At 41.1% G+C, this 26,919-nt stretch overlaps 2 protein-coding genes across 3 annotated transcripts in view; one reads left to right on the forward strand and one right to left on the reverse strand.

Moving 5' to 3' along the window:
- Window positions 1-202: 202 nt before the first annotated feature.
- Window positions 203-12,801, forward strand: PDHA1 (pyruvate dehydrogenase E1 subunit alpha 1). Its single transcript, XM_058824854.1, has 11 exons — window positions 203-376; window positions 3,048-3,116; window positions 4,440-4,613; window positions 5,571-5,697; window positions 7,954-8,045; window positions 8,414-8,506; window positions 9,714-9,869; window positions 10,057-10,128; window positions 10,766-10,833; window positions 11,659-11,767; window positions 12,349-12,801. Exons 1-11 carry the CDS (start codon window positions 311-313, stop codon window positions 12,511-12,513), a joined length of 1,191 nt encoding a protein of 396 aa, XP_058680837.1. The 5' UTR covers window positions 203-310; the 3' UTR covers window positions 12,514-12,801.
- A 136-nt stretch (window positions 12,802-12,937) lies between these two features.
- The window catches only part of MAP3K15 (mitogen-activated protein kinase kinase kinase 15), an 81,017-nt gene continuing 67,035 nt past the window's right edge, over window positions 12,938-26,919 (reverse strand). For both annotated transcript variants that reach the window (XM_058825317.1, XM_058825316.1), the window contains 11 exons: window positions 25,423-25,580; window positions 22,090-22,273; window positions 20,248-20,425; window positions 19,403-19,577; window positions 17,145-17,330; window positions 16,650-16,755; window positions 15,282-15,492; window positions 14,338-14,450; window positions 14,094-14,191; window positions 13,914-13,990; window positions 12,938-13,408 (listed from right to left, as the gene is read on the reverse strand). In XM_058825317.1, the coding sequence (XP_058681300.1) occupies window positions 13,294-13,408; window positions 13,914-13,990; window positions 14,094-14,191; window positions 14,338-14,450; window positions 15,282-15,492; window positions 16,650-16,755; window positions 17,145-17,330; window positions 19,403-19,577; window positions 20,248-20,425; window positions 22,090-22,273; window positions 25,423-25,580 (1,601 nt within the window). In that variant the 3' untranslated portion in view covers window positions 12,938-13,293. The remainder of the gene's footprint in view (window positions 13,409-13,913; window positions 13,991-14,093; window positions 14,192-14,337; window positions 14,451-15,281; window positions 15,493-16,649; window positions 16,756-17,144; window positions 17,331-19,402; window positions 19,578-20,247; window positions 20,426-22,089; window positions 22,274-25,422; window positions 25,581-26,919) is intronic.

Consider the following 26,919-nt stretch of genomic DNA (forward strand, 5'->3'; position numbering starts at 1 on the left):
TTCTGAGAAGAAATTCCTCCGAAGATCCAAAATTCTTCCTAACGCAGGGGTCCGTGCTTGCTGCCCGCCCCGCGTGGTTCTGAGGGGCAATCCGAGCCGTCCCTCACCGCTGACCTTTAATGACCTTTAATGACATTTCGGCTCCGCCGGCCAGCAGGGGGCGTTGCCCGGGCCGCCGCAGCGCAGACCCGCGCATGCGCAGGGCGCGGGGACGCAGGACAGGCGGCGGTCGCGGCCGAGGCGGCGGCGGCTGAAGGAGAGCCGCGGACGGGCCCCGCGGCAGGCGCTGCCCTCTCTCCCTTCCCGCTCCATGCGCAAGATGCTGCTGGCCGCGCTCTCCCGATTGCTGCAGGGCCCGGCGGCCGCCGGGAGGACGGTGAGTGCGGCCGCTGAGCGCGGCCGGTGCCGGCCCGTTCGGGAGTGGTGCGGGGTAGGAGGGGCGCGCGGGGGCAGCTCCAGGAACAGCCTGGGAGAGACGGCGGGGGCTGCCCGGGAGCGTGGCTCCGGCGGCAAAGGAGAAACACTGATGAAAAATTAAATAAATAAAAAAACCCTGGGTTTTTCATTCCCTGTCTCTGCCTGACGATCCCAAGTGACAGTAAAATGGTCGTCGCGTGTAGGAGCTCGCTTTTTAAGCCCTTAATGGCGCAGGGCTTTGATCGATCTTGTTCCTACACTCTTGGACAGCACAGGTCAGGTCCCTCTGAGGGGCCTGCTCGGCCCGAGTGTGACTGAACTGCTTGACCTCCCTTTGCTCAGCCAACAGCCCCTTTCAACTTCTGCATGAATTTTGTTTCAAAGTTTGGTTTTTTTTGTTATTAGTGTGAGTCACTTGTTGTATTTTATCTTTGTTGTGTGAAAAATCGTGCTTTTACCACTTCATGCTGCTTATTCCACTGTAATGACTGTAGCCATGAGGAAAAATTAACCCTGCTGAAAAAAGCTTGTTGGCAAGGCCAGAGTTAAAAGGTGTTTTTAGGTAACTGGAAATCAGGTGCCTTTTTGCCATGGAGAGCAAATATATTGCTGCTTCCCTGTTCTGAGGCAGCTCTCTCACCCAGGCATTCGCTGCTTGTGGATCACTGGATCCATCACAAAAACACAGGGCAGAAAATTCACTGGAAGCTCTCGTTATCTGTCTTTGGGCTGCATATCTTGGAGTATTTCCTACTTCACAAATAGAATCTCTAGATGAAATTCTGCAAATATGGGTGCCTAAAATTTGTCCCTTACTACAGGTATTTGGCCTGCTCTGGACATGCTGTGTTCTCCTGGAATGCCAAAGTAAACCTGGTTCAGATATTTCAATAACTGCTTACCAAATATGTAAATATTTGTCTTTAATTGTTCCTATGCCTCTGTAGTGAAGGCATAAATTACCAAATAAATAGAGGTAGACTTAATCCATAAAGCAGTACCTCATATATGCTTTGAGCATTCTCCAGAGTGTACAGATGGATTTCCATGTATAGAAATTATCATTTGCAGTGTTCTGTTCTGGCTGGATAATAATTTGCTGACTTCTTCTCCCCTCATTATTTGATACAGCTATTTACTCTTCTTCATTTTTTTTTTCCTTCCAAATGCTGCTAACCTAGGGAGCTGTTAGTGAGGTAAGGCCTCAGTCAGTCTGGTCTAGGTGTACCTTTGATAGGTGTACTGCCCACAAATCAGGGCTTTTGTCCAGACTCCTCAGTGTGCTTTTATGTCCTCTTCAGGGCAGGGAGTTTAACCAGGTGGGCTAAAGAGATCCTTCCCAACCCTGCCCATTCTGAGATACTGTGAATCCAAACTGTGGATTTACTCCAGCTCTAGAAGTAAAATAGCTTTTCTTCACTGATAATACTGATGTATTGTGGTAAATAGTGTAGAAACTGGGTTTAAATTAAAACTCCTAAATATTTAATCTGATATCAGGGCAGAGTGAATGGGGGCAGTGTTACTGATAAATCTGATCAGTATGCAACAGAGGAGGTAACCACCATGGGTTGAGAATTTTCTCCCAAGCTTCACACGTGTCAGTCAGAACTTTTTTGGAGATGGTGACCTGAACATTCTCAAAATTTTGGTGGAATCTGCCTTCAGCTAAATGTGTGTGGATTCCCTGGCTGAAGGAGCTGCTGAAGTTTTTCTGTAACTTATTTAGCAGCCCAGTCTTGCCACTAAAGATGTAGTGTTCCTTATGCTGTGGCCACAGAGCATGCATGGACACGGGCCCATCCTGTCTGATGCTGCAGTGAAACTTGCTAAAGTAATCTAAAATCACCACCACTCACTGGTCAATACCCAGTGTTCCTTCTTTAAAAGGGAGCAGTAGTGTATTTTTAAACATCTTTCCCATCTCTCCCCTACCATGTCACCCTTTCTGTTCTGTATTTCTTGTATCCTCAGGAACCTTCTGTGTTTCCACGTAATTTTTAGAGTAGTGGCCATGCTGGTACTAAAATGATTCTCTCTCTCTCCATTGTTATGGCTTTGAATCCTCCAGTTTCTCTTCCTATTAAAAATAAAAACTGAGAGCAGTTTATATTTCAGATATCTGCTGGATTCCTTTTGTTTGGTTGGTTTTGGATTGGGTTTTTCTTGTTCTATCTAGTCAAAATTCCAGTCAGCACAGAGAGTCAGCAATCAAAGTCTGCATTGGCTGTCTCTCCTTATATTGTCAGCCTGGCATCTGAAGGGATAAACAATTATTTTTATGGTTTTGGTGCTCTTCATTGTCAAAAGTTTTGAAACTTACTGGGTTTATTTTAATCAAGAGTATTACCAGTTTATTTTAATCAAGAGTATTACCAGTTTAAATTCTCTTTTTCTAATCCTAATTTTAAATAATGGCTTTTAAAGGACTTTGGCATACAGAATAAAAGTTCCCAGGTCTTATGGTATATACTACTGCTGTGTCTTATTTATAAATTATCTCAGTTTGGGAGTACTCTTAGAAATTACTTGAAAAGAATACTCTTAGAAATTACTTGCAAAGTCACATACTTTTACTTGATAATTACATTTAAACTTTGCTGATGCTTTGGTTTTGTCTTTCTTTTAAGGCCTCTCGAGTGATGGTGGCATCACGTAACTACGGAGACTTCGCAAGTGAAGCTAAGTTTGAGATTAAGGTGAAGAAGAACACTTAGTACTGGCATTCTTTGTAAGCATTTGTTAGAGATCTTAACCTGATGGGCTGGTCCCCAGATCTCTTTCAGTTAGAAAATGTGGTTTGAATTTCCAGAACCAAACCCCTCACTAGCTGACCTGATTACTAAGTGCAGCTGGAAGCATTGTGTTGGCAGTGTGTGGTAGTGTTACTTGTTTCTTAAGAATGTGAAGTTGTGATTTTTTACAGCTGTTATGTTACAATGCAGCTGTGAGAGCAGTGTTAGAAAGAAACTAAAGAACCTTTTCTGTTCTGTTCTGTTGTTTCCTTAATGCTTTTCAAACAATTAGGTGTTTGCAGTCTGTCCCAAAGATGCAGCTGGTTGAAGTCTGTGTGGCTTTTTGAGGAAAAAATATGGCATCCTTTCAATGTTTGACTTGGTGCTGCTCAGAAAACTTGTGTTATATTCTGTCAGCTTTCCACTGTGGCTGGGTCTTAGGAAAAAGTGATGTTTCTATTGGCAGTAGCTTCTGGGCTGGTGTTTCATTCAGGAGTTGATGAAGGAAAATCTGAAAGAAATAATTTGTGTTGTTTTCCACCCTCTCCCTGTTTGGCTGTGCTGTGAAGTATGAAAATTGTTTCAGGTGGAAGGGAAGGAATATATGTTTATATGAAAATTCTTTTTTGAGTAGATACAAGGTTTAATATTTGATCTTGTGTTGATAACAAGACTCCAGAGTTTCTGTTGTTCTGTGAACTTTGAAGCAGAGTTGTCTTGAGTAGTGTGCCCAGGTGTTATATCCAGTTCATCTAGGTGTCAGTGGATTTGCTCTGGAGTGAGTTTTGATTTGATAGAAGCTGCCTTTAACCTATATAAAAGTATTTTGGCCATTTAATCTGCACTGACAGAGTAATTTGTTTAGTCTCTTCCACTGAACTTACTGTTTATTTATCATAAAGGTAGCAGAGGTGAGGGCCAGTCTTAGGGCCAGATCTTACAAACTGTTTAACAGAGGAAATTCTTGATCTTTCTTATCTTTTCACTAAGCCTCTGTAGCTCTTACCTAGTATTTAGTGTGCAACAACCATGGAAATGTGCTTTTTGCCATATTTCTGGAGGACTTGAGTTCATCTTCTGCTTCTAGGAATAATGAGGCTTTATTTTCTGAGTAGAAATCTGTCTTTATTAAAAATAAGGGTTTTATTTCCCTGAATTTTGAAACAGTGCACAGTTGTCCTGACCTATTACACTCTGAATTTGAAAATGGCAGATCATGAAAAAATGAAGTAATATTCCTAAGTAGGATGAATGGTTTTGAGGGAATGATGACTTGTTTGACTGCAGCAGTGTGACCTGCACCAGCTGGAGACAGGGCCGGCCACCACGGCGGTGATGACGCGGGACGAGGGGCTGCAGTACTACAAGACCATGCAGACCATCCGCCGCATGGAGCTCAAGTCTGACCAGCTCTACAAGCAGAAGATCATTCGTGGCTTCTGCCACTTATATGATGGTCAGGTAAGAGCTCTGGGCCAGGAGGTTTTTCATTGTCTTAGCTTATTTAATGTAGGGATTTTAACAGAGTGGAGAATGTAGAAGTGGTTTATCTATGTGCATTGTGAGAGAAGGAGAGGGACGAGAGGAGGGAGGAGGAGAGACACAAAGACAGGGAAGGGCACAGTGCAGCTGAAGATCAGCTGAATGTGAGGAATGAGCACATTTGAAGGCCTGCATTTTTCCCCTCAAGTTTCATTGATGGCTTTTGTTTCTGTATCTCATGGATCATGTGCCCACTAAAAAGCAGCAGCCCGGAGAACCTATCCTCATGCTAACATTCTCCATCTGCAAAGCAGGCACACAGCTGGCCCTACTAGTAGCCTTCACCCGAACCCATGGCTCTGACCACCTTCACAACTTCAACCTCCTACAATGCTAAAAATTATCCCCCCAACTGCAATACTCCTCCCCTTAACCGTCCTCTCCTCATGCAAACACCTGTGAAATGACATTACATTATACAGCCTACTAATCACCATCATCAGCCTCCAATGACTTACACCAGCATGCTACCCAAACAAAGGCCTAACCCCCTGAACATCCATTGACCAAATCTCCTCCCCTCTGCTAGTCCTTCATGGACTTACTGAAACTTTGCTGTCTGTCCATTATCCCCTGATATATTTGAATTGTGATTGTTGAGATACTTCATTGGGGGAAGAAATTCTTCAGATATTTGCAGATTCTGGTTCTTCTCCCGTTTGCCTTTGCTAGTCAGTCAGATGGGAATGTAGAGCCCAAGGCTGTTGTAGCTCCAGGCCTGTTACCAACCCTTGGGATTTAAGTCGGTCTCCTGTATCTGTGCTCTTCCTGTGACCGGCCACTATTTGGTGTGTGTGGGATCAGCAGTATGCCACAGTGCTGACTGTGGCAGCTGTGTTTTTCTTCCTTGCTAACCTTGTCTGTTGTGTGTAACAGGAGGCCTGCTGTGTGGGGATTGAGGCTGCCATAAAGCCCACAGACCATGTGATAACGGCGTACAGAGCCCACGGCTTCACCTACACCCGGGGGGTGCCTGTCCGGGAGATCCTCGCTGAGCTCACAGGTTTGTGCTCTGCACAGTGAGGTCACATCTGCTGTGCTTGTGCCAGAATGCTTCTCTCAAATTCAAAGTGATGTCAGTGCACAAAGTATACTGGGCCTTCAGAAGCAGTTTAGTGACATAGCAGAATGGATCAATTGTTTCAGTTCTATGAATCACTGATTTTTACTGTGAAAATTAGCTAATCAGGAATATTGAAGTACTGGTACTTCTAAAAAACAAATTCATAAGATTTTTCTGGATACCATATGCTGTATTCATTGTGCTGCAGCAGGTTTGAACTTGCTCATGATAGGCATCTGCTCTCAGTGGGACAGGGCATTATCCTTCCTAGGAGAAAGACCTGGATTTTCAGAATTATGCTGATGAAGTCTTAGGAAGACTGGTAAACTTTGCCTGTAATGATAAACTGATTTGGGAGAATTTGACTGTAACAAGAATATTAAGTGATAATCGAGACAGAGATTTTGCAGAAAGGAGAGATGGCTGTCCACACTAGGATTGAGGATGGAGCAGGGAAGAGAGGATCAGCCTGATGAACTCATGTGAGGTCTGTGAACAGATCCAAGGAGGTTGAAGGCCTTTATGCATCACTGGTATAATAAAGACTTGATCTGAGAATCTTCATGCTTGAAATGTTAGTATAGGAAAGCCTGTTTGGGAGTTAGACAGGTGGTATGATTTTGCAAACTAACAATTGTTTATGCTAAGAATGCACATCTGTAATGTGCACAAAAACCCAGAATCCAGTGGTGACTGATTGGCCAAGTGTCACTGGGTACTGGTAAGTCAGAAAATAAATGGGAAGATTGTCATGACTGAAGCCAACTATGGCTGTGGAGATACAAATATGAGTCATAATGTAGTGGGCTTTAACATTATACTTGACTTTATTGGGGCTCTTTCAATTGGGAAGGAATGCCTGTGGTAAAGAGACAGTTATTCCAGAAAATGACACTTGGGGAAAGTTCTTAGAGCTGCTGCTAGAGCCATTCTTGCAAAGAAGGATCTTGACTACAAATGCCAAACTAAAAGACAGCATGAGTTACAATGACAGAATTAAAAAATCTTTGAAGGAGAAGGAAGCAGAGTCACCCAAAATAAAACCAGTAGATAAGATCCTAGAGGAAACAAGCTATAGAAAAGGACTTTTCAGGAGAATTGACAATTACATGAGAAATGAGTTTGTGTTCTAAGAAAAGTAGAAAATGTAGCAAAAAGTAACATTGGTTAATAAGGAATTATTAAATACAAGAAGGGAGTGTACAAAAAGTGGAGGGAGCTTGATAAAAGTAAATTATACAGCCTACTTTTACTTATTCGTAAAACTATTTTTCTTAAAATTAGACTTTTTTTTCTTTGGTCCTAGCTGGCAAAATCTGTAACAGCTCCCACAAAGCCAATTAACCAATCCATAAACATAGGAAAGGTATGAGAAATATCAGCAATAAAAATGATCCACTACAAAGTAAGAAAGAGAAGTACAAATTTCAGAAAGAGACGCATTTCTAAAATAAACACACAGGCTAATGTAAGAAAACCAACCAGACAAGCTGTGCATATTAGAAATAAAATACAATCTTCTATGAATAGTAACAAGACAGAAAAGAGTAGGATATGGAATGGGCTGATGAGAAATTCTGTGTTCTTAGATGGGCTCATTTAAATAGGGTTTGTTGTAAGGCTTAATGGATCACTTGTTATCTTCAAACTACACCTTGAATTAAGCTGGGCTGGTTGACTAATGTTTATGTTGGGGTGGAATGGGGAGCTGGTAGCAGTTGGGGTTTTTTTTAGTGTCCTATTGGTAATTTTTACATGAGGTTATTGTCAAAGGGAAGACAAGTCTAAATTATTGCAAGTAATTTGGAACATTATTCTTACTTTTCTGGCAGAAGCTGAAAGTAATTATATACTTCTTGCAGATTAAGATATGGGACCTTGTTGTCTATAAAAAAAAACCTCATATTTATCTGAAAGTGCTTTTGTATAGTAGGACACTGAAACTTTTGTTTGGTTTTGAAATTTCTTAATCTCGTCCATATTACCACAGTTACGCTTTTGTTATTGTTCTCTCTTTTCCCTCCTTATTTGTTTTCTGAGATGTTTAACTGTAAACTTGTATGAGAGAGGCCCTCATGTCCTAACTCCACACAGATCATGGCCTTAGTGTTACTACCTTTAGGAACTGAATTACATGTTTCTATTTGTGTATTATTTTTCCTCCAAAACAGAAGTTGCTTGTTATTCACGTTTCAGGTCGAAAAGGAGGATGTGCAAAGGGAAAAGGAGGTTCAATGCATATGTATACCAAAAACTTCTATGGTGGCAATGGTATTGTTGGTGCTCAGGTACATACATTACTTCTGTTTTAAAGCACAAGCTCAATTAACTTGTTTCCTGTTGCCTCTCAGTGTTTCCTCTCAGTTTTTGTGCTTTGTGACCTTGTATGCAGATACCATTACTCTGAGGCTGGTATGTCTTATTCTGGTGTTCTCACCATTTTGTAAACTGTAGAAAAATAATTCAAATTGAGAATACCTTTCATGTTTATATTTTGGCTGCAATAACATTTGTAACAAAGGGAAGCTGATTGGTAACAGCTTGTTTGTTGAGCAGGTTTCTAACAGCCTAAATGTCTCCTTCAAGATCTCAGGCTGCCTATATTCAACTCCTTTTAATGTTGTTCTAAAATGTTTTGTCCTGTACTCTGTGGCAGGTTCCTCTTGGAGCTGGGATTGCTCTGGCCTGTAAATACTTTGCTAAAAATGAAATCTGCGTGACCTTGTATGGGGATGGTGCCGCCAATCAGGTAAAGCAGTGTGGCTGGGGGAATCCCTTTTCCTTCTGTGCTCTGAGCTCTGCCTTTACTCCAAGGGGTGGAAGAGCACACTTTGCCCTCCCTGTGTACCTGCAACCCAGGCAGTGTTGATGAACTCCCTGGAGGTGGCCAGGCATGTTGCAGATTTTGGACATGGCCACCTCTTATTTGAGTTGTCTTAGGTGTTTGAGCAGGGATGTGTTCCAACAACTGTGTAGTCCTCAGAGGGGTGATTCAGGTGAACAGTTTAGAAGTTAATTGCTAGGTGCTCTTTATACATCAGGAATGTTCCATGTGCCTGCAGTCTTTTATCATAGTTTGGACCTGTGTAAACATCTGTCCTTCCCCACCCCTGTTTTGAGTTTGGCCCTTGTAGCTGTAGTGGAGGGAAAGGTTTTTGGCTCCTTCTGTTCTGGAGCACAGAGTGTGAATGAGGCTAATGGTTAATTATGTGAATGGCACACAAATCTTGAGAGGAGAGGTTTCCAGTTACTCTTTACCCTCTTTCCAGTTGTGCACAGCTCACCTAAGTGTGGCACCCTGAACTGTCTGTGCTGTAAGGAGAGCTCTGAAGGATGGCAGTGAAGATGACAGTGCTGCTGGATAGGGAGAGAGAGATGTGTAAATCATGTTTCTGAAGACTGAGAAGAGGACAGAGCATTCTGGCAGAGCCAGTTACTATTGATATTCCAGCCAGACTCTTCATGTTATCAGCTGAGACAATAAGCCAGATAAGCAGTTGGTGATTTGTGTGTACCACTGATGGTTTCACACTTTCAAAGCACAGGTGGAGATCTCAGTTCATGGTTTTCCCTGAATTTGACTCAGAGCAATCAAGGCTGACTGCAGTCAAACTTAACTTTGCTGTAGCAGCATCCTGCCAGGTAAATAAATTGTCAAGTATTTTTTATGACTGTTGCTGAAATACCTGAGTTAAGTTAAAGTGGAAGGTTTTGTGGTACCCTAACACAGATACTGATTCAGGCTTAAAAATGAACTTCTGTCAACTACTGGTTGAGATGAAAATTACCTTATATAGTGTAGCTTCTCTTTTATTCCTTCTGACCTGTAGCAAATGGCTGGTTTCAGATCACTTTAAGTATTACAATTTCTAGACCTCTGCAACTGAAGGATTTTCAGTAGAGCCTAATGTTGAAGGCTGAGCTCCCTGATGAGATGTAACTTAATTTTCTTTCAGGGCCAGATATTTGAAACCTACAACATGGCTGCCTTATGGAAGTTGCCTTGTATTTTTGTCTGTGAGAACAATCGGTATGGAATGGGAACATCAGTTGAAAGAGCTGCAGCCAGCACTGACTACTACAAAAGAGGATACTTCATTCCAGGTCTCAGGGTGAGTACAGCTTTTTTTTTGAGGGGGAATGTGTGTGCACATACCTACACAACACATACATAGGTATTTAGTTTATTTCTACATATATTTACTTGAAGATGAATTCTGTTCCACTTGTAGAATTATGAGATTTGAAGTTTGGAGGCTGGGATTTTTTTTGCCTTACCATGTCTTTTCTCATTACCAGGTGGATGGCATGGATGTGCTCTGTGTCCGAGAAGCAATAAAGTTTGCAGCTGAGTACTGCAGATCTGGAAAAGTAAGTCTGTAATTGGCATTCCTTCTCCATGGGTGGAATTCTTGCAAGCTATTGCTGCATAAGTAGTTCCTCAATTGGTATTAACCAAACACTTATTATTTATACTGTCAGTTTTTCCCATTTCTACCACAGTTACTTTCTGTTGTGAAAGGTGTTATGACTGTCAGGCAGTTGTGATCTCTGTGTTTAGTTAGGGGAAGCATCAAGGAAGGTGATAGTCATTCTATATTTACAAGAAATGGAAAGTGAAATAAAGGTTTTGTGAGTCAATGTTAGTGTCTGTCACCCAAGTACAGTAACACTGGTTTTGAAGATTTTCAATACTTGAAGTAATGAAGGTTCTGTGAGGTAATTGGAAATACTCTGAGTAATGGTGGAAGGAAAGAAATTGTAAAGCTGCTCATGAGAACATGAAAATAAATGCTTACAATATCAGCACATGCTTTCATTTAAAAAGAATTAGGTTTCATTTTACTGTGTGAAACTATAAGTGCTAATATTATGTAAATTAAACTGAGAAAAACCTATTGAATAAAAATAATTGATCACTAGTGCAATTCAGCTCAAGCAAACAGTTGCTGCTGTAACAAGTTGGTCACTCATGGTGGCAGCACTCCGTATTTCTGTTCATTTCAAGGGTCCTCTTGTGATGGAGTTACAGACGTATCGTTACCATGGCCACAGTATGAGTGACCCTGGAATAAGGTACTGTCACATTCTTCCTTCTTTCTTTTCACTGAAAATAAGTACTGATGGTCAGATTCTAAGAGATTAAACTGTGAAATTCAGTGTTTCAATCAGATGTCAGATGCATTTAAAGGTTACAGTGAAACTGCTATGAGCAGCCTGCTCACTCATCTCCCTGCTCAGCTGCTAATCTGTAGCCATGTCACACACTTGTTTTAATGCAGAATTAAAAGATGTGGGTTTAGAACAAGCACAAAGTCAGTTAAACTTCTGTGCTCTCTATTAATGAATTCTGCTTACAGTGTGTCCTAGTGAAGGTTTGATTAATTAGCATCATGCTTTTCTGGGGTTTTAAAAAGATTAAAGTCCTGTAAGGTAAAATTACAAGAACAGTTTGGACTCCCCAGACAAGTAGAACACATCTTAAAAGTACAAACATCCAGGTGCTAGAGAGATTTAGGCAACTGATCAAGCTGCATGTGTCTGCATGAATTTGAGGTGTATCCCAGCTCTTCACTGGAAACTTGCAGTGACTTGGAAGCATGTGGATGTCATGCAGCCCCCTCCATAGCAGGGAAGGGTTAGGAGGAAATATGGCCCTTCAGGATAACTGTCTCAGGCTGGGTTTGTTCCCCTTTCCCTTGAGTCTGGAGCTACTTCTGCTCAGTTGGTTTTTACAAATCTCTCTCCAGAGGCCTCTGGCTCTGTGCCATCCTTTGGGTGATCAATGCTCTGTGTTGTCACTGCATCCCTGCCAACTCTTTGGACTCTTCTTCTAGAAGTGAGTTGTGTCCAGACCTCACTGTGCCCCAGGGTTCACGTCTTTGCCTGTCTTGTTCCTAGCTATCGTACTAGAGAAGAAATTCAAGAAGTGAGGAGCAAAAGTGATCCCATTACTTTGCTGAAGGACAGAATGGTCAACAACAACCTTGCTAGTGTTGAAGAACTAAAGGTATGGTTTTAGTTGCTATGTAAGGAAGCTCTTGAGCAGTCACACACTGATGATCTCCAGAAAGCACATCACTGGGCAGCATGCCATGCTTTTCTTTAAAGTTACTTAAGGTTTGCTTTAACATCACTTTTGTAAGTGAAGGTGAAGTTTTGTTGCAGACCAGCTCCTGAAGTTGTCTTCTGCTGGAAAGGCCTTTTGCTTTTGGGTGCTAAGTAAGGCTGGGGGGTGTAATTTGCTAACAGATAGAAATCAGAATTACCTGGGCTTTCTTGACTCTCCAGAAGGGGATGAGTCTTGGAAAGGGAAATGACCAAATGTGAAGAATCCTAGTGAAGGAGTGAGGAGCTCTCTAACCCTGAGGAGCCCTCTAGGCTCAGTGGGGTCATGTTCCTTGGTCACTAAGGTACCAGTACTACCCAAAATGATGCAGTTTGGTAGGGAAGGAGTTTTAAAAGGTTTTTGATTTTATATTTCTAGTCATTGTTAACTAATTCTGACTGATATTTTAGCATAGCATTTACATTCAAAATCATGATGCTTTTTCTGAGCTGTCTTCTAATAAGCATGCATTTCTGGTTTAGGAAATCGATGTGGCAGTAAGGAAGGAGATCGAGGAAGCTGCTCAGTTTGCTACCACTGACCCAGAGCCTCCCCTGGAAGAACTGGGTCACCACATCTACTTCAATGAGCCGCCCTTTGAAGTGCGTGGCCCAAACCAGTGGATAAAGTACAAGTCTGTCAGCTAAAGGCCTTTTTATTGGTGTAACTTATTCTTGTGAATAAGTGAATGCATTTACAGGAACTATATAAACAACTCTTAAGCTTATTTAAGAGCTCCTTCAAAAGAGGAAATGTGTAAGGAAATCCATTTGAGTATGGAATTTCTTAACCATGCTGAATGTTTCAGAAGCAGCTAAGTCGAAAGTGGTTTATTTAAAGTGCTATATATTTGCTTTACTGACTTTCTTTGGATTGCTGTATGTGTTAAGTACAGTGTAAAAAGAAAAATAAAAATTAAACTTTACCAACCTTTATCTAATGGTCTGTGTTGTTTCATGAACTCTTTCCCAGAAACCCCACCAAAAATACAATTTATGTGCTCTGGTTTTGCTGCAGAAAAGTCACTAATTGAAAACACAGGCTTTTCTCAGTAGTTCAGTCAGAGTAGCTTTAATACAAAAAGCTGTATAAATCCATCTACAATGAGGTGACATGCTCTAGCATATCCCCTCCCTGCTCAAACCATCAGCCAGCAGAAGTAACACATTTTAAGTTCACAGTTTTCACAGTGCTGAAGCCAATTCAGGTGGGTTTTTTCTCTGCTAATGTTTTGTATTACATCGACAGGCATCGTGTGCTTTAGTCTTGTCATAAATAACTCACATGCATTGACACTGACTTAAAAGCTGTTACTGTTCACTGTGCATTACACTGATGGTCAAACAAGCTACATAACTGTGCAAAACTTGCAAGCCACTGTACATATAAATATATACATCTAACAGGTTAAGTGCTGGGAATGTATTTCATTTGCTTATTCCCTTTCTGTGTTCTTCCAAAGCATTGACCTGCACTGAGGTCCTGCTGGATGCTTGTCGGTGGTTCAGGATTGCACTCCAGATTCTGCAGCGAACACCCCCCCTGCAGGAAGGGAAATGGAGATCAGTTAGGGAGAGCTCCCTCATCTCCATTGCCTTAAAATGAGCAAGAAGTAAAACAGAGAAATCCCAAGGATAGACTGGTTATGACAGTACATAACAAACTACACTGTTATGGTTATAGCTAAAACTTCCAGGTCAGCCAGGGGTTAACAGAATGATGAGAAAAGGACCTGAATCAATGGGTAGAAAACATAAATTGTTTTTGCCTGTTTTTCATATGATTACATATGAATATTTTCATACTATTTCATTGTGAAGAGTGCAAAAAAAGGTCCCAACCTGGATAAATGCCAAAGCAGATGGCTCAAAGCATCCTTGGTGTAGTTGTGTCACTTCTGAAAACTTTTATCAGGAAATCTGAGAGGAAACTGATGGCAGTTGCCCCTGAACTGTCGCTGACCTATTTAAGTAACCAACCTTTAAAATGTTTTTAACAAAATACGTTAATTAAGCTCTTAACAATGAACTAAAAAGTATTTCCTTACCGCAGCTGAAGATACCACAAGTCATCTTTGGTGATATCATCAAGGACAGCACTTAGTGTGTAATCTTCTTCAGCAAACTAAAAGGCAAATTTATTCATAAATAAATATTCCTTCTTTGAAACCAAACTGCTAATTATGACTAAAATTATGGGGTTTTTTTTAAATGCAATTTATTTTTACCCTCTTAATGGTATCCAAGTCTGCTCCTTGTTGTTTCAGCCACTTCATGAGCTCAGGGTCTGCATTCTCTCTAAAAGTTGCTGCAGACCGCTGGGAATCTTTTAACAGAAAACAAAGGTTAATACACCTCAAAACTAGGGCAAAAGTGGTTGTTTCCAGGTAAGCTGAAGCTGTATGATTTTGCATCCTTTCAACAAACACATGATCTCATATGTTTTTGTGTAACTGCAGTGTCTCCTCATACCTTTGGGTTTAAGTTTTAATTGAAGCAATTGTAATTCCTGAGTCTTCTGCTCCAAAGATTGTCGTAAGAGGGCCTGATACTCTTTCTCCTTCTGAATGAGATTTTCCATAAGCCTTGTAAAATATAAGAAAGATCAAACACAACCACACTGAGTATAAATCTAACTGAAAAAAATATAATTTTTAATGAGTACCACAGGACAGAGGCATTTGTGAAGGGTAATGTCGTAAGTAACATCTCTTAATGGCTTAGAGATTTCATTTTGGATGTCTGAGACTCAGGGGTGCCACTTGAAGGCTTTCACCTGCAGAATTTAGTAAATAGATCATAAATTCTGTTCCTACTGTTTTGCAGCCTCCCAGGGCAGAGTTGCTGCCTTTATACTTTAATTTACAACTGAACAATGTAACACTGATGTTTTACCAGGGACTTTCTGATCACAGATTTACATCACATGCATAAAGAAGAATGGGAACTTCAGCTGTTAACAGGCTGGCAGCACCCTACACATGTAACTCACGAGAAACAGAGCAGGGCTCTGCTGAGCTCTGCTGGTGCTAAATAGTGGCCAGCCTGTCCCGTAAGCCAGGACAGAGCTGCTGTGGCCTTTCCTTGCAGGAACAGCTTTGAGGCACTGACACCAGTCAGGGGGCATCCAAGGAGTAGGAAGGAAACTGGCACAGTTACACAAACCTAATTACTTCCCTGTAGAAATCCAATGTGACATTCTGCAATTAATAGATTAACTACACAGAAACAAAAGTTGTACTGAATTATGTTCAGCTGCCATACTGTACTGCCAGGTATTCCAAATCCACCTGTGTTCCTGGAAGGCCTTATTACAAGGCAATAGGTGAGCAGTACTATGGGTAAGCATGTACCCATCAGTGTAGCTTTTCAAAGACAGCCTGAACATACACCCAGAGTCTTTACAGGAGATTTACCTTAAAGTGTCGTGTTTAAGTCTGCCCAGCTCCTGCCTGAGCTGCTGCTGAGCTTTGTGTGACACCTCAGAACTGAGGCTGCTGACACCCGATGTGATGGCAGCGTCCTCAGCCCCGTTCTGTTCAGAGGGTTGGAAATTCTGCTCCACTTCATCAGTGTCCTTGTCCCCACCTTCGGTTTCTGATGCTGGCTCAAAGTGAGTGTGAAGCTCTGGTAAAAGGAATGAGGGGAAGAACAAGATTCTTTTGGTAATTGTGTCTTCAGAGGCTGTGCAGTTTGTTCTTCACTACTGTGGGTGGGGAAGACTTTGCATAATGTGCTTTATTGCAACACTGAGCAGGGGGATGGTGAAGCCTTGTGTGAGCCGGAGCACAGGTTCTCTGGCATTGGTTCTAGAATGAGCAATGCACCAACAAAGGTAGAACTGTACGTCATAGTTGTAGTGGGGACAAATATCATGAGATGAGTAATAAGACTGTCAGTAAAATATGTTAGGAGAAACCTGAAAGCTTGCATTTTTCCTAAATAGTAGGAGAAAAAAAATAGTGATTTTCCCTAACGTCCTGGGCCAAAGAGGAAGCATTTCTCTTCTCCAGGGAGAATTTCTAGCCCCACTTCTCAGAACTTGCTGCAGGTGGCCACCCTTATTACCGAAGAACAGCTGTGATTTTCCTTGTACAAAGTCCTAAAAAATGTGGCCAATTTGGCTTTAAAAGCCATGGCAACTTTGGACTGAAAGGGCTCACTGTTACTAAGTGTCTCAGAACATTCCTATACTGGAAGGGGTGCTCAGCATTTTAAACAGTTACAAAACTACTTAAATATTTCCAACTTAACTCATTCCTAGACAGTACTTAGACATTTATCTTCCTGGTGGTTTTTCCTATCATCCATCTATGGGCCAGAATCATCCTCTTCCTCATACTGATGCACTCGCTTCCAAACATCTGCTCCATAGCTCATTAATAATTTTTCAGAACACATAAGCAGACCTGTGCAGTGTTAACCATGCTGGATGCCATTAATGTATACAGAATAATTTCTTTCTTACTAGCAAATCTCCAGCTTGGACTGAATTTAATTTGCCTTTTTTTGGTCATGTTTGGACCACACTGGGGGTGCAGAACCACTGGTTATTTCCCCATTATGTGCTTTTGTACTGCAAGTACAGCATTAATCCTCCAGATCAACACTTCTTTCTCTGCATCACTCTGACCCCATGTCTTTTGATGAGTGGAACATGTGGTGCAGTTAATGGCATGCTGAAAGAGTAAACATCTGAATTGTTCCATTTGCTACAGCTCTTTGATATGCAGAGCACCTTTTTTTTTTTTTTTAAAAAAAAGGATTATTTTCAGCTGCTTTACCTGGAATAAGAATAGTGACTGCTGCTTGGACTGCACGGCGGATGATGTTATCCATTGCAAACATCCAATGGGGCCTTATTAAGTGATTTCTTAACACTTTGTTCACCTGAAAAAGCAGCAGCAAACACCATTTGCTCACACCTTAGGAAAGAGAATCTTATTTTCCAATAGACATAATAAGCTTTATAAGGTAAAAACTGCACGCAGCACTAAAAACCTCCCACCTTTCAAAATCTAAACAACAGATTTGACAGTTTTAGGCTACAGCTTTCAAACCATTTCAAACCAGACTGTGATATTCAAATTCTTCTACAGTGCAAGGAGGGAGAGGAATGGTGGGGAAGCTGCAAACCCCTGGCATGAGCTTTGTTCAGGAGTAACCTGATGTAGTGGAAGGTGCCTCTGCCTATGCAAGGGGGGGTGGAAATAGATGATCTTTAAGATCTCTTCCAACCTAAAGCATTCCTCTGCCCCTACACCAGGAAAGGAACTCACTGCATCCTGGAATCCAAACAGCACCAGATGAATCTGATTGATGGAAGTGCTGTCAAAGTCCAAATCCATTTTCAACTTGGATATTGTAGAAGCCATCACTCTCTGCTCAGGAGAGTGTATGAAGTCCCTTAAAATCCCAATAATCTGCTTGATGTGGTCCACTGAAAGTTGCAGTTCTTCAGAGCTCTGGAGAAAAGACAATGAATGTATATCAAATGAATCCCAGAGTCATTAAACATCTCTTTAGTAGCATTAATATTCTAAGGGTTACATAGTTCTTCTGTATATTTCACATTGATGAACGGAATCACAGAAGTTTTGTTTCTGCAAAGTCTCTAGTTTTTATCTTTCCTTAAAAAAAAAAAAAAAGTATTTTCTGTTTTTAAAAAACCCCTGTAAATCTACTGCTACTGTGGCTGTCACAAAGGGAAGAGGTTCCAAACGATATCCACACATTCCTGCAATGTACTGCAGAGGGCAGCTCTCCTCCATAAAAAAAGCAAAATGAGTCACTAAGACACCCAATTTTTTTAGATACTATCCTTTCTCAATCTCCAGATTTCTCTCTAATCATGCAGATATTTGATTTCCTTAGGAAAAAAGGTATGCTTATATATGCATTTATCCCAAGTCAAAAAAAGGTCTAAAATGACACAGTGATTCACCAGTGTTTATTTTATGATTTTCACTCCATAACCCCCACAGTTAAAGCCATCCAAATGTCTGTAAGAACAACCTCTGTAATTAAAAGGTAGAGGGGCTAGTACATAAATTATGGAAGATAGATGATTACAGCAGTGCTACAAAACAGCTGGAGAGTGAACCAGGACTTGCTGCTACTAAATAATCCTTCATTGCTGAAAATGCTGGGAGCCCTGATTATTTCTGACTCTGAATTTTAATTGTTTGTAAGGCTATCAGCTGTTTTGCAGTTTAAGCTCAGAGCAGAAATGTATTCCAGTTGTTTCCCCAGCCTGAGTTTGTGCTCTGTAGAGCCATACAGGAGCCCCTGTGGTGCATTTGCTGTGGAAGGGAGCACAGGGAGCAGCGAACCCTGGGCTGTGCAGAGCTGACATGGAGCAGCAGGGCTTGACAGCTGAACCACAATGTCAACAGCTGGCTGGGGACACCACACTGAGAGTCAGCATGGTCCCCTTTATGGGAGTGCAGTCCAGGTGAAAAAACAGAGCTTTAGTAAGAATAAATGATGGGACAGTGTCACGAACAAGTGTGCTGGAGATTGCCCAAAAATCACTGACAAGGGTATGAGCAAAAGTCACATTCACCAGAGAGGCTCATCACAAGCAGACAGAATCACAGAATTTTAGGTTGGAAGAGACCTTTGAGATCATCGAGTCCAACCCATGTTCTAACACTTCAACTAGATCATGGCACCAAGTGCCACATCCAGTCTTCCCTTAAACACATGTGATGGTGACTCCACCACCTCCCTGGGTAGATGATTCCAGTATTTGACCACTCTTTCTGTGAAAAACTTCCTCCTTAATTCTAGCCTGCATCTCCCTTGGGGCAGCTTGAGACTGTGTCCTCTTGTTCTGTCTGTTGTTGCCCGGAGAAAGAGACCGACCCCCAGCTCACCACAGCCACCCTTCAGGAAGTTGAAGAGGGTGATAAGGTCACCCCTGAGTCTCCTTTTCTCATTAATTAAGACATTAAGAAGGAAAGGCTGTTACAGGTGTGTGGCAATGTCTGGGTGTGCATTAACCATTCTATGATTTTTTTTTCTTGCTCCTCTTCACAGTAACTAAACCTTCCCACCCCACCTTCCCCCCTTCAGAAAATTTACCTTAGCTTTCTTAAGATTCACATACTGTGATCCTGGCACCTAGTTAACAAACGTTTTCTTAAAAATTGTTAATCAGGTCTCTACCTTTAAAGCAGAATATACCTATTACTATGTGATAGTTTAGCTCCTTAAAAGCCTAAAGAAAAGACAACATCAAAACCACCCAACCCACCAACCTCAGCCCTCCACAATCCCACATCAAATGCCCAAACCTCTCCCTCATATAAACCCAAGCAGCTAAAAGATGGTGTTTGCTACACATTCACACAATAGCAAACATCTCACACAGTTACATGTCTCAGAGATTAAAGATACTCAGAAGGAACAATCCAAACACCTTCATATATTCAATATATCCAAACACCTTCATCTATTTATTTAAGAAAAGGAATATGTCTTGGCTCATTATTTTCTCTTTGAGATGGGAAAAGGTGAGCTGAAGTGAAATTACCTGTGCAATACACTCCTGCAAATTGGAAGCAACTTTGTCCTGCTCCTCCTTAAGGATTTTGTAGAGGATGGCTCGGCGCTCGCTGTCCTTGCGCAGCAGGAACAGCCCGGAATCCTTGTCCTCCACCGAGGGTGAGGCACCCCTGTCCTCCGAGGCCGAGCCCTCGTCAGGGACGCTGTGGCAGCCACCCAGCACAGGCACAAGAGAAACTCAGCATTAGCAAGGCACCAGGGCTGCCACAAGGGAGCAAGGACACTTCTGGGGTTAAAAACTCCGTTCAAACTACAGCAGCAGATTGATCAGACTGGTAAATGCTATTTTTGAGACAGATGATGGCTCAGATCCTCTTCTGACTCAAAACCCACATGGCTGATTTCCCCCTGCTAAGCTGGCATTAGTGTCAGCTTTGGGGAGGAAAGCTGAAACCACTCATTTTTTTCTGGACCCATACTGTAACATACTCATTTGAAAGTATTACTTTGCACTTTACGAGAAGCAGAGCTGCATTTCTGCTTCCCATTTTGTCATGAGTACATGGAAGGGTCAAATCCTCACTTAACTCCTAAATCCATATCAACTCAATCAATAAGACCACTGACATTTACTCACTGGAGGAAGAAAAGTGTAAAAGTACATGGAAACCTTAAAGGAGAGGAATTATTAGAGGAATCTATTATTAAATATAGACAATGTTTACATTAACTGGTAATCTGTGTATGCAACTTCCCGATTAACATACGTGCTTACCTAACGATTATGTGAAAAAATTGCCATCAGGTAAAATAAAATATGAATTACACCCACAGAATCCCTCAAGGATGTCAAGTGAGAAGCAAATACTTTACCTTAGTAAATGAGAAATGGGATGCTTTGTCTGAATCTCTGAAATGGATCTCTTTGGCCTTTCGAAAAACACCTCATGCTGTACATCAGAGTCTGGTGAAACAGAGCCGTGCTCACTGCTGCTACTGCCAGCCTGCTCCCCATGGATGGGCAGGGGCAGGGATGTGTTCCGAGTATAATCTAGGAACAGACATGGTAAAATGGGTGACAGAACTAGGCCAAAAAGGGCAACATGCTTTCAAGAGCTGTCATCATCTTCACTGACTTCAAGACCTCATTTTGCAAAATGGCTGAGGGAGAAGTAACATTGTTGATAAAAAGCAGTAACGCAATTCAAAATCATTGCATGAACAAGCAATAAAAGGTTTTAACAAGTTAATTGCTAAACCCAAAGACAGCACAGATACTCACAGGAAATGCTATTTTGTTATCCTCTCTCACACATATACACAATCCCGCTTGGTGCTGGCTGCACAAAGTGGCTCAAATGGACATCAGCAGTTTGAAGAGCCTGAATTGAACCAAGAAGTTCATCTGCTGCTCCACCACAGGCATGTCTATCTAAGCAGAGACTACTCTGCTACATGTCCTCCTCACCTTTAATGGGCACCAAATTGCCCTCTCCATACCTGAGATATCTGCCTCACTCACAGGTGCCCCTGCCCTTAGCAAGGACCCTCCCTCTCAGCACTGGCTTGAAGGAAGTCTCTTCTCCCTTTCCAATTCATCTTAAAAATGAGAAAAAATTTAAAATAAAAGAAAACAAAAAACCAAACCAATGATGAGACCAAACCAACCAGATGTTGAGAGTTTACTGTAATCCTGATTGCCAGTTTGCAGCTGTATGGCAGGGAAGGTAAAGCAGTTCTCTCAACAGAAGGTGAACATAGCCATGGAGCTGAAAAATGACAAAAGTTTTTGATGCTTGTCACTACAAATTCTTGGAGGTGAGGGAAGGATGAGAGCTAGAAGTTTAAAGTTGTTCAGAAAGCTCTGACATACTCCATGGCACATGAGTGATATTCAGATGGCTGAGGTTAAACAGTCACAGAAATGAAACACTGTATGTCACCTCATGAAACCTGGTGCAAGGCATCTCAGTAGGACAGAAAATTGAGAGCTGCTGTCCCAAGAGAAAGGGCTGAAAAATAGGAAGAACTTCAATTTGTATTGGGAGTGCATGGGTGTGCAGACAGGTGAAAGAAGCAGCCAGACCAATGGCTTTCCCTGTTTTGAAACAGGCAGTTTCTTAATATATTTGGCAAGTCTATATTAAAGTCCCTTATCTTATCACTGAGCAAGTGGCTAACATTTTGGGGGGGGGAGAGAAGAAGAATCATGCTATGCAGATAAAACAAAACAACCCATTAGACAGCTACTTTAGCACCTTTATGCCAAATTTCAATGTTATGTATCAAGTTTGAAATGCTGACCCAAACACCTAATAGACCCACATTTTCAGGTGTCAAACTCTATGAAACTCAGACCTCTGAAGTGTATACAATTGCAAATCTAAAATGCAGAAGTGCTTTGGAAAGTCTTTGTCAAATGTCACTCTTCTAATTTTAATTTACTACAAATGAGGCATTTATTTCTGAGGAGAGGAAAAATGACCTTGGGAGGTTTCAGCAAGCAAAATACAAAATAAGCAAGGCACTTCATTTTCTGGGAATTATTAAATTTAAATATGTATAATAAAAAATCACGGACATTTTTAATAGCTGAGTTCCTGCTGTTTCCTGGCACTATAAATGTCCTTTGCAAAACAAAGTTCTTAATGATTCCAATATTTTAAATAACACTTAATGATGATGTTGACTTGGATTTGGCTGATAATTCTTTACCTGAAGGCTTGAATGCAATTTTGCTTTTCTTGCCCTTGTTCACTTGCTTCAGGAAAGAATCTCTGAGCAAATCAGATGCTGTAACACGTTTACTAGGATCAGGTTCAAAACAGAGCAAAATAAAGGCCTTTGTTTCAGCAGACACTGATTCTGGAATTTCAGGATGAATCTTAAACATCCCAACCTGCAAGTAAAACAGAAATACTAATTATTTTTATGAAACAACTTCAAGGAGACCATGGGCCAAAGCTCTTATAATACAGTCACTCACATTTCTCCTGACTCTTGTAGAAAAGGAGTGATACAGGTCCCATATAAAGCACTGAAGTGACAACAAGGTTCAAATCCTGTTTTATTTCATGGCAAACATGGTGTAAATATCCATGTGATATTACATAAATGTCAAGGTATGGATGTATCTAATCATCTGCTTTCAGGCAATCTTGGTATCTGGGCATTATTGACACCAAGTGCTTCAAATACTCCTCCTCTGACCAGCCACAAACCCCTCCAGCTATTGCACAGGTTTCCCATCACCCCTGCTCACAGCTGAGTCTCTCCTGTGTCTCTCCTGCTGCCTCCTCCAGCATATTCATGCCCATAATTTCCTCCTCTATCACCAACAGCCTGGGGTGACACTCCTTCTGCTCCTGCCACTGACAAATTTCCTTGCACAAATACACACACTGACCTTGCCAGACCTTGTCACCATCCCCCCTCTCGGGCCAGATGTCTTCTGAAGTCTTTCAGTGTTATTTAATTAAAATTCACATGATGTCCAAAGCTTTTACAAGATCCTTGTTAATCCATTCTTTAAGTAATTACTCTTATTTAAGTCATTACTTAAATGAGTCTCTTTTAAGACTGTGTCTTTAAGTAATGAAAAATGTACTTCTACAGGTTGCTCCCCAGTGATTTTTCCAGCTCCTTGCTGCCTTCTTATTCTCTAATGTCAATCTGGCAGAACTGTTTGGAAGCCAGAGCTGTACAACATGTGTGCACTGTATCCACATGTCTGGAGAGTTTATGGTTTGTAGTCTCAGCATCTTTACACAAAACACATCCTGGAGAACAAGCACAAAGGTAGTGTCCACAAGGGACACAGCAGCCCAGCAGTGAAGTGCCATCTGCTTTCAAATAATCTCATTACAGAGCTGCATTAACTGTGGCACTATTAAGTGCTCACAATACTGGTTCAGCTTGAATACAAACTGAAGGAAAAAATGCTCAGCAGTCCTGCTTCTGTTTGAATGACAGTGCAGTAATAAAATGCTAATAGGGCTTTAAGGCCTTCCAATCCATGATCTGAGCACATTCAAGGCTCAGTGCCACAAACTGGCAGCACTCTGGTGCCAGGTTTCACTCTTATGCACCAAGTAAAAATCTAGGAAAATTTTAAACCAGGGCCAGGAAGTTTGAAAGCATGTCTCTGATCTTGTCTTAATCTCTGTTGCTCAAGGGGACTAGGTTTTGTCACAACCACCTGCAAATTCTATGGCAACACTAGCGTACTTGGTCTCCACTGAATGCCATTTGTTTGTACTCTTTTCACACAGACACAGATGCACATGTTCTGTGCTCATAAATAAATACCACACAATGCACACCCAGCCAGGACCTATCCAGTTCTTGATTTATTATAGCCCCTTTTCTCTACTCTGCCCAACCATTTGGTCATTTGCAATTTCTAAAGTGACTGCACAGGGAGACTTAAACCTTCCCTCTCCTCACCTGCCCTAAGTACAACAGAGCATTCATGTGTGGAGGTGGGGACCTCAAAAGTTCAATATTCCAAGTTTTCCAGACTTCTTTTTACATGTTTGCCCAGCCAGCCTGTTTCAAATTCAGCTTCCAGCTTGCTTACTTTCATTACACAGAAAAAGAAAACATGGTTTGTAACCTATGGTGCCTAGCAAGACACAATTTCAAACAGGTCCCAGGAGAGGCAAGTAACAGGAAACAAAACCAAATGCCTGCCTGTGGTACATTAATGCAGTCTGCAATAAGAATGCTAAAAACTTCCATTAAACAGTGCTGAAAATAAGATGTGTAACTCATTCAGCAGTCACAACTACATGCCAGGTACATAAGGTTAAAAGGCATCTGCCAACAGAATTGTGTCTGACATTTACAGTGATGTGGAAAAGTCTCTTTCCATGGCTCCCTCAGGAAAGCTTTAGTGAGCCAAACCATGTTCACCCAGGCAGCTTCTTTTGAGGTATGCCACAAGTTGACAGCTCCAAGGTGACCTATTATACCACTAAAATAAGTGTATCAAAACCCATAATCGTCCTTTTTTTGCCTTTTAGCAGTGGTTCATGGGACAACTCACAGGCCTAGTATGATGTATGACATTACATGTCATGCTGAACTGCAGCCCAGATTTCTGTACCTATTGATAAAGACTTGATTTTGCCACCATGATTGCATTAATGATGATACTAAGCTCACACAGTGGCTTCCAACAAGATACATGAAAAAATTACAGCATTGGTAATTTAAAGAAGTTTGCTAAGTTATTTTCCCCACTATAAGAATGAGAATTCTCAAGCATAACTGAAAACTTTAGTGCTTTACTAAAGGTCTACTGCAAGCCAATGGAAGAACCAAAAATTTTCAGTCTACTTATTTGAAACATCATAGTTGTTACATTCCTGTTAGTTACAGAGGTAGAACAAGTAACTTCTTTAAAACTTTTACTGTCAAAACTATCTGAAGGATTCTCAAGTGTTAATTTTTGCATTTGAAAACAGATACACTAAGAGAAACAATGTAATAGAGACAACAGCTTACTGAGGAGAAAGCTATGACCTGAAGGACTTGGAATGGAAATGCAGAGTATTTTACTCCTTTAATACATGCTGGAGAGCTAATCCCCTGCCCTTTTCCACCACATCTTCCTGCATCCCTGTTGCAGAGACTGGGCCTTTAAAACATTTTCCTTTGGGAAGGAGGCTTACAAAAATTACTTAAAGGAGCGGAAATAACTTGTTTGTCATTACTGGGGAGACTGGTTACAAGAAGGAAATCATAAAACAAGAGCAGGAGCTGAAAAAACTAACACAGGGGATATTAGTTTTCATAAGCCTTCACTCATTTTTCAGATTGCTGCTCTGAGTCATGACCTATTTCCAGCACAAAAATAACTGATCAACCCCTAGAGCAATTCAGCTTAGAGAAGGGGAGGATCTCTCAGCAAGAGTTAAAAACACAGGTCAGACTATGGCTTTGTGCAAAACAACCCACGTAAGACAATGTTATTACCTATTAATATTATGAAATTAAGCTATAATTGACAATTCATCAACTCTAAAGCAAAAAAGATGTATTTACTTTAAACATTGCAGCTTGGGGCTCCCCTAGTTCATGAAAAGGAGGTTTGCCTGTTGCCATCTCAATAATGGTACAGCCCAGGGACCAGATGTCAGCAGGAGCACCATATCCTCGTGGTCCTTTATCGATGATTTCTGGAGCCATGTACTGTAAGGTTCCTGGTCAGGACAAAAAGAGCTGTCAAGTGTACATTCTTCATTTTTATTAAGGAGGATTAACACAACACTCAACAAGCCAAAAATTGTGAAATGCAACCTGTATAGCCAAATACCTTATCTCCCATATCAGCACTGAAAACTAAACAAAAACTTATTTTATAGCATCTTTTTTTAAAACTATCTTTTTGCCCCTCCTTTCTAACACAAGGTTTCAAATGCTGAAAGTCTATACACCACATAATCCAATAGCTTCCCCAGAAAATAAAATTATATGAAATTTTTGCAGACACCAACTTTTAAAGATTATGCATGTAAGAGATGGCAAAATCTGAGAAGTGACAGATAGCCTTCATGGGAATAATTCTTCATATTTTACCCCAATAATGAGAACACTAGTGACAAGGAATTTCAAATAGTTAGTTTGAAGAAAAGCTAGTTTGCAAATACAGGGCAATAACTAAGGCAACTCATCATAGTTAGTCTAGAATTCCAGGATGCTTTGGATGTGCTTGGAATTTTGGACATCCAAGGTTAGCAAAACCAACCAAAAAACAAACAAAAATCCAACCCAACAAACCAACTGGTTAGAATTTCAAAAGTTATACAGATTGACAAAATGAGATCCTGCCTGTAGACAACCTGAGTGTAATACTAGTAATAATGCTGATAAAGTACAGTAAAAAATTAAATAAAAAATGGTCAATTTGGTACCACTCATTGAACCATTCACTAACACAGCTAATGAGTGTCTTCACAGGAAGACCCCACACCACCACCAGCAGAAACCTCTATAAGATCAGAGTGTTTTGAACACTACAGTTCTTTCTCCACCCTGAATTTCTATCAGCTCAGTTGTAACATCTTTAAATTGAATTTAAATTTTTCTTCTTAGGAATGCAATAAAACTATACTGCCACAGAGCTGTGAACTATTAAGTAGTGGACATATGGTGAAGGTACAAGGGTTTCATATGCTCATTGAATGTGACTGCTGCAGAATGAAAATTCAAGCCACAGCTTTGCCCTCAGGCTGTGTGTCTTGAATGGAGGGATGTCACCATCAGAAGTCTTGATCTTCAAACCATGTGCTTTCATTACATAATGCCTAAAATCTAGGGTTTATGTACTACACTACAGAACAAAACCAAATTTCTAGAAACCATTTAAGGTCCTTTGGGGTATAGCTACTTGCTTACTGATTTAAATCCAAAATGATAACTTAAGTATTTATTCACATGGCAAATTACATCTCAAAGGCACAAACAGGGCTGAAAATTTGCAAGAGGAGAAAGAAGAAGGGCACAAGGAAAGAGTTACCTCCTTTTATTACAGTATGGTGA

The sequence above is a fragment of the Ammospiza caudacuta genome, chromosome 2 (genome assembly GCF_027887145.1).
Source record: "Ammospiza caudacuta isolate bAmmCau1 chromosome 2, bAmmCau1.pri, whole genome shotgun sequence".
NCBI classification, from domain to species: domain Eukaryota; kingdom Metazoa; phylum Chordata; class Aves; order Passeriformes; family Passerellidae; genus Ammospiza; species Ammospiza caudacuta.